At 52.4% G+C, this 7,616-nt stretch overlaps 1 protein-coding gene across 1 annotated transcript in view; it reads right to left on the bottom strand.

The window, feature by feature from the left end:
* The window catches only part of LOC104522724 (double C2-like domain-containing protein beta), a 33,590-nt gene that overhangs the window by 10,270 nt on the left and 15,704 nt on the right, over positions 1-7,616 (bottom strand). The window contains exons 3-4 of the mRNA XM_010165094.1: positions 4,744-4,818; positions 1,861-1,970 (exon numbers count right to left, since the gene is read on the bottom strand). Coding sequence (XP_010163396.1) covers positions 1,861-1,970; positions 4,744-4,818 — 185 coding nt within the window. The remainder of the gene's footprint in view (positions 1-1,860; positions 1,971-4,743; positions 4,819-7,616) is intronic.

Raw genomic sequence — 7,616 nt, 5'->3', positions numbered from 1 at the left:
CACGAGGAGATGCCAAACCCTGGGGATGCTGCCCCCGGCATGAGCAGATGAGGGGAGTTTTGCTCCCTGCAGAGCACTTGGCTGGGAACTCGCACAGGGCAACCACACCGCAGGCCAGCCCGAGGCTTCCCTCGCCTCCCTGGAAAGGCGCCATTTGAAGCTGCTTTGGGTAATTGGCCATAAACCAACCTTGCCAGCAACCTCCTGAGCTCCCCGTGGAGCTCCCGAGACAGACACACTGTCTCTGTTCAGACACGTCCTCCCCCAGAGTGAATGGTCCCTGCACATCACCCCGGGGTCCTGCAAGTGGGGTACAGGGATCCCTGCCTGGTGTTCAGCTTTGGAGAGGGCACAAGGAGCCCCATGTGCTGAGCCCAGCAGGAACCCGCAGCCATGCTCGGCTCCCCGCAAAGTGCCCACAGTGCCCAGGCTGGTGGGTACGAGCCAGGATGTGCTAATGCAGGATTTCTCTGAGTAGAAGGGCAGATCCAGCCCACACCTCCCCACTGCCTCCCAGGAGAAGCAGCTACCAGGACCCTGAGAAGGTGAGAGGTCAAGCCCTTCTGCTCCCGGGTGCATCTCAGCAAACAACTCAGTCAAAAATCTCTTTACAAACCGATTTCCACACTTGAAGAGGCTGAAAACTTCAAAGCCTGGAGTGAAAAAATAAAAAAACCCAAAAACCTACCAATAATAATAATAATAAACGATGCTTCCCAGCCCGTCAAGCCTGCAGCACTTCCAGCATGACTAATATTTTCCATGTGAAATAATAATTCACGGCGCTAAATTTCTCATCTCTATGCACACTGCAGACAACAGGTGGGCTCTGCCCAGATTCACCTCTGAGCAGGACTTTTATAAGGCAGCTTTTCACTCTCATCATGGGGAAAATAATAAACACCCAGGGTACCTGCAAATAAGGAAGGTCAGATTCCAGCCACAGAGCTGACAAAGCCCCGAGTCCTCAGAGCAGGATGCAAAATCCTTTGTTTGACAGCAGATCTTACAGCAAATCCTCCTGTGCAGCCATCCCAGATTGCAGAGGTGACGGAGTGGTCAAGGCCACCCAGCACCCTCCTGGGGCAAGATCCATCCCCAGGCTCTGGGTCACCCCCTGCCCTCACCCCGGTGGGACAGTGGCCAAGACATGAAAACCTTCGCTTTCACAGGGGTCTGACCCCACAAAGCAGCACTTCCAACCCCACACAGCCCCACCACGCTGTCCCTGGCCACCTCCAGCCCCACGCAACGTCCCCCAGCCCCTGGGAGAGGCTACCAGGAGATGCTGAGTGTGCAGACACTGAGCCAAACTGAGAGAACAGAATAAATACATACAAATGCTCTTCATTTAGTTTGACAACAATTCACGGGTGCCTGCAGCTTTCTTTCAAAAAAAATCAGCCCTGAAATGGGCCTGGAGCTTTCCCAGGGAGATTTTCTCAGCAGGATGTGACTGCAAAGCCTTAACATGGGCATGCAGAGGTTAAAATCAAATAACAGCACCTCTGCAGGCAGGAGCCCAGCGAGTGAGTTATGAAGTTAGTGACAAAGCAGGACCACGCTCCTCACGGGCTATTCCAGCCCAGGCTCCCTATAAATCACGCGTCAGTCACTGCTGGGGTGATGGATGAGTGCAGGGCACACGCACAGGCGATAGGTTTTGGTGGGTAATAACTCTGCTGTGAGCAGCCACCAGACCTGTGGTGGGGCTGAGGCATGGGGGTCCCCATCAGCTCCCCGGGAAATCGTCACTGGGATGGGGAGGGATGCCTGGGGTGGCCCCAAAGGGACAGGAAGGGACACACATCCCCCTCCAATGCCGGGCTCAGCAACCTGCCCGTCCCCCTGGGGTCCTACCGTAGGGTCTTGCGGATCATGTCCTCATCGGTGATGCCGTAATAGGTGAGTGTCTCGTTCCAGGTGGGGTTCAGTGTGTTCCGCAGCGTTTTGGTTCTCAGCTTATTCGCCTGGAAAAGCAAAGGAGATGGCAGTCAGTGGGACCCAGCCCCAGGTGATCATTTGGGCACTGATGGGGAGAAAAGGAAGCAGAGTTTGGAGATTAAGGGGCAATCGGTGCTGTCACTGTTCCGCCTCAGTGTGATAACCCAGCTGGTCCTCGATGGGGTGGCCCAAATCCACCCCGACCACAGTGATAAGCAGCAGAGCACAGACACATGTACTCACTGGCTCATTTGCAAAGCAACCCAACCCCACATCCCGCGTGCTGGAAACAGCCAGCGAAATGGGAACCTTGGCAGAGCGCAGTGAGAGGATGGGATTTCATTTCTGCAGCAGGAGAGAGAGAGGGAGAGGGAAAAAATGTCTTTTCAGGTTCATTAAAAAATACTAATTTGCTGTTCTGGCTGTTTATTTGCATTCCAGCACAGCTCCCGTTCCTGCCTGACTCAAAATAACTTCCTTGATACGCGTTTTGTTAGCACTGGCAACTCCTTCCAGCACCGCAGCTCTGCAGAGTGGGAGGCTGGAGAGAGCAGGGCTGTCGCAGCCGCTTGTGTCCCCAGCATGGATGGGACATCCTGGCACAAATCCACCCCTCAGGATGAGGGACATTAATTTTCTTACCCTCTGAGCCACCCACATCTGTTGGGGACAGAGGGAGAGGAGAAGCAAAGGGCTGTAGGCTTCAGATGGAGCTTCTCCATCAACCCCCAGCCTGGGACAGCCAGATAGAGCAGCAATTTTCCCTCTAATTAGGTATAAAGTCAGAAAGTTCAATCCCTGTCTCAGCCACTGCTGGGCGTAAGGAACTCTCAGGAAATCAATACTTCAAAGTTGTCTCGTGGTTCTTTATGGGAAGCTGCTACATTCCCCATCTCTGGTTCACCAGACCTGAGTCAGAGGCGAGTGGCATGGGAAGCATGAGGGGAAGAAAAGAGCTCGTGCTTGCAGCTAAGAAGGGCAAGTCCTTTCCCCACCAAAACCACCCCAAACACACAACCTCTTCCAGATCAACCAGACATGGCCACTGGCTGGAGGAGCTGCTGGTGCAGCAGAGCCATTGAGGGATCACTTGTCTCACTCCCAAAGGCTTTGTGCAAAGCAGGTGCTTGCTCTGGGTGGGATCTCCTGGAGGCAGAGAAAGTCTCTGTATTTTGTGTTTTCATTTAGTTTAGATTTCATTCATGGACTGCTGTTACCATTGATTTAATACTTTGTTTTCCTTAAATCTTTCCCAACTTTGTAAAGTTTGCTTTGAACAAGGCACTTTATCATCTCACACCTATTTTATCTCCTTCCTTGGTGATATTGTGGCCACCACACCAGGCTCCAGCTCAAGCAGCGAGATATGTATCAGAGAGGGAGCCTAAAGCCAGCTGGGGGTGACAAGGACAGCAGGGAAAGCGCCCTGATGGCATCCACTGCCTGTTCAGACCTGTGGGGCCAGATCCTGGGGTTCTGGGGGTGTCAGGAAGGAAAGTGGGTTTAGCCCACTTTTAGTGATGGGCACCACCCAGAAGCTAACACTGCCCTGGGCAAGGGGCCCAAATTACATCAGAGGAACTGGGCTCTGTGAGCGCCTTTTTCTCCCATCTGGAGTGACTGAACAGTCAGTAACGAGCTCACATGGAGATCTCTGTGTGAGGCCAACGAATCCCACCCTGCTTCCCACCAATCTGGCCTGGGTTCTACTGGAGCTGCCTGAGAGCCCAGGGACAGAAACACCCAAGGGACTTGGGGACTGTCCTGCTGCTGGAACGACTGTGCAGAAACACCCAGCCCAGGACACATCCGTGATCCCCCCATGTCTGCTCACCTCTCCCAGAACAGATTTGGGCAGTGCTGTTTGGGAACAAGGCACACAGACAGAGCAACCGCAGAGGCAGAGGGACATGGGGACAAAGAGAGGGTGCTCCAGGCTTGTAGAGTCTGAAGCTCCTGTGCTACCCTCATCTCAGAGCTTCCCTCCTGCCTCTCTGGTCTCCATCACCTCCAGCAGAAATGCTAATCAATGCATGTGCAAAACATGGAAATGACAGATAATATCGCTGATGAAAGCGCTCCTGGCTCTCCTATTTCCAGCAGAACTTGAAAAGTGGTTAAAAACTCCCTCTACCACCCTAAACATTATGAATTAATTCAACTGAACCATAACAAGTAAATATACCTCCCCCAAAAAGGTCTTCCCTTTAGTGTAAAATAAAAGTGCAATTAATATTCATAACACATAGATTTAGCATTTAAATTCAACATCCCCATCAGTTACACCAAGCTCTCACTACACATCAATATCTTTAATTACTCTTCTCTCCAGCAAGCGCTGAGCCTAAGTAGATGGAAATATTTCCCTTACGATTTACACTGTGCTTTATTATAATCTGAGGGGTTTTAAATGCAAAAGAAAAAGGGAAAAAATAAAAGAGCTGGTTAGTTTACAGCTCCTGATCATTTCACTCGGGGGCTTAGGGGGGCTTCTTAAGCACAGCATTCGCACCCCCTGCTCCCAGGGGTGAGGAGTCAGGGCTGGTGCCCGGTTCCTGGGTAGTGGTTTATTGGAGAGGCACTTGCTACCCCTGCAAGGACGTTTTTAGCCCCAATTCTTACCTCCTGCTGCCACTCTCTCCTCCTCACCTGAGTGAGAACCAGGCAGGAGGCTCGAGGTTGGGCTGCAGCAACCAGCAGTCCTTGGTGAAGAGCTTCTCCTTAGGGAATTTTCCAGGTGTGAATTCAAAGGGAAGGGACAGCCCCAGGAAGGGTAGGAGAAGTGGAAATGTGTCTCACCTTACTGGCTCCGGGAAGCAAGTGCAATTTGACGTATGGATCAGCCAAACCATTATGGTCCATCGGCTTCAGGCCCTGGAGAGGAAAGAGCAGAAAGCAGGAGTGAGGCCAACAGCAGGATGCTGGGCAGGCAGGGTGGCTTCTCTGAGCCCATCTACCCACCCCCGGGATGTCATCGGTCCATGGAGTAATTGCACAATGTCCCCGGGTTGGGGAAGGAGGAGAGTATGGTTGGTGCAGGATCCGGGCTGCCCAGCAAAAGCTGAGCACACTCAGCGTTCAAACGTCGCCTGTGGTTTGTGCCGAGGAGGGGCTGTGGGAAATCTTCTCATCTGCACTTGGCATCGGCCGCAAAGCACCTCTCTGCTCTTCCAGCAGCTGCCTCTGACACCCTGATCACAATTAATTTGGGGGTTAAGTAAATCAGCGCAGTGATTCTCAAGATTTTAAAATTACAGGGTTTTGTCATTCAATAATTGCTTATGAGCAAACATACACCTCTGCTGTTGTGGTGTTACTTCTAAGTGCTCCCAGAGGGTGTGATAGCACCTACCTACTCCTCGTTATTAAGACATAGCTGAAGGAAGAACAGCTTTCAGGGCAGCAGGAGGCTGTTGCCAGCCGACAGCTGCAGTGTTTGCAGGGAAACCTTGGGATACAGGAGCACAAATGCAAAGAAACACTCACTGCAGCCATCCCTGATGGATATTCTATGAGACCCTCACAGCTCTGAAAGGATGGCACGGATCATGTTTGTTATAGAGATGCTCTGGAGTTGATCTTGCTTCAGGCAGAGAGAGGAGACAAACCTGCTCTTCTTCTGAACAACCAGTGGGCTGAAAATTATCCAAGGGTGATGCACAAACCCAGCCCAAAGCCATAACTGCACAGACTGCATGGGGACAAACTCCATGAAAAATGGAGCCTGATTTTTACCACTCCTAAGTGGAAATGATAACGGTTATACCATGAAAGCACCTGGATTATTTCCAGCCTGGCTGCGGCATCCCTGCTAGAGATATTTCCAGGCTGTCTGAAGGCAATCCTCAGCCTGGATCAGAGGAGGGTTTCTCTGCAGAGGTACCCACCCAGCCCCAGCTCCAGCCCAGGCATGGAAACCAGGCTGGGTGATGCTAAAGACTCATCATACCCTTTTGTGTGATGAGCAGAGTATTTGGTGCCTGGGATGAATGACTGAGTGCAGCTGCCAGGGATCCACCTGGCAGGAAAACATTTGGATGGGCTGCTGGTGGAAAGGCTGAGTGTAATGAAAATATAATGATGGAGGCCCGGGTTTGGGCAAATCAAAGAGGGAAATGTTGGGGTAAAGAGCTTTACATGTGTGAAATAACACACCCAGCTGAGCACACCCAAGGCAGCCCCTCAGCACGCTCCCGTACCACCCCTCCCTGATTTCCACAACTTGGTCGAGGGATAACTTGGTCAAGGGTCCAAGCTGCTCCTGCCCTTGGTGAAGGTTCTGCTTCGGAGATGAGTGTGCTGCCCTGGGGAGAGGGAGACCAATGGTGCTCAGCAAAAGGGATTTTGCTTCTAAAGCAGAGACAAAATAATAAAAATATCAGCAGCAAATGCAGGCAAAATGGCTCTGCTTTACCTGCAGCGCCTCTCGGGTGATGTCCCTGGCCCAACCAAAGAGCAAGGCAGCAGATAAGGAGGATGGGAGGAAAGTGGTGGTATCAGCTGCAGGTCCATGGGCAGAAAGGGCAGCAAGGGGGTGGTAGCTGGGCTCCAGAGCAGATCTGTCCGGCTGGGCACACAAACTGCTCAGAGCTGAGCAAAGCGAAGGCTCCCCACCTCCCCACAGCCTCCCCCAGCGCAGGTGCCCACCTGCCCGATGCTGCGCGGCAAATGAAATCAGAAGCCAGCGAGCAAATTCCCATGAAAATGGATGGAGAAAGACAGGCAGCTCTGTAATTCACCCATCAATTCTGTTCAATTAAATTACCTTCTGAGGAGGCTATTAAAGGCTTTTTTAATAAATGTGCTATGGAAGATGCAGTGACAGGAGCCTGGAAAATGGCTCCTAATGTCACATCTACCTCCCTCCCATGTCACTCGATACCAGTTTGGCACAGGGCTGAAGTTAACATGAGATCAGCCCCGATGCTCTGCCCCGCAAAGGTGCTCCCATGGGAGCTCACTCCTCCCAGGCGACCAGCACCGCTGCTTCTCCTGTACAGAGGGATCTCCAGCTTAAAGCTGCTCCGAGGGAGCTGAGAGGCAGAGGAGGAGCACAGGGTTCATACATGTGGGCTGAGTCTCCCATTGGCTTCAGCCAGCGTAGCCCCAGCTCCAACCAGTCCTCTTGCCAGGACTAGTTTATGGTGCTGTGCATCACGGCACGGGTGATGGAGCCGAGACTTGAGTTTCATGTTTTCCCTTCCTCTACCCGACCCCAAAATCCCTGCTGCAATCCTACAGAGACCAACAGCCCCGCTGCATCCCAGCTGCTGCCAGCTGCTCTCCGTGCCAGTGACATTTAGCTAATCAATAGGATTTAATTACCAGTCGGGCTAATCGGGCTGCCGATTAATGCCACGCCAGAGGCACACAGAAATCACAGGAGATGGATTCGTTCCATCATTTGCTCCATGATGAGCTGCCTGCCTGGTGAGCCGGCTCCCCACTGCCCAAACCCAGCCTGGATACCCCTTCCCAGGCCGAGGTATCCCATTCTGAAATGGGGCAAACTCTGCGCTTCCACCCTGACAGCCCAGAGGAGACACAGCTTGGAGACAGGAACCTCCCTGCAGCGATAAATGGTTGTAAGTAAATCCATAAGCAATGCTCAGTGCAGACCTCCAGCACTCGGCTTCGGCTGGAAGCGGGGAAGCATTCAAATGCTTGGCAGG

Source organism: Antrostomus carolinensis, unplaced genomic scaffold (genome assembly GCF_000700745.2).
Source record: "Antrostomus carolinensis isolate BGI_N321 unplaced genomic scaffold, ASM70074v2 scaffold28623, whole genome shotgun sequence".
Lineage (NCBI taxonomy): Eukaryota > Metazoa > Chordata > Aves > Caprimulgiformes > Caprimulgidae > Antrostomus > Antrostomus carolinensis.
This window is presented reverse-complemented; position numbering and strand designations above follow the sequence as displayed.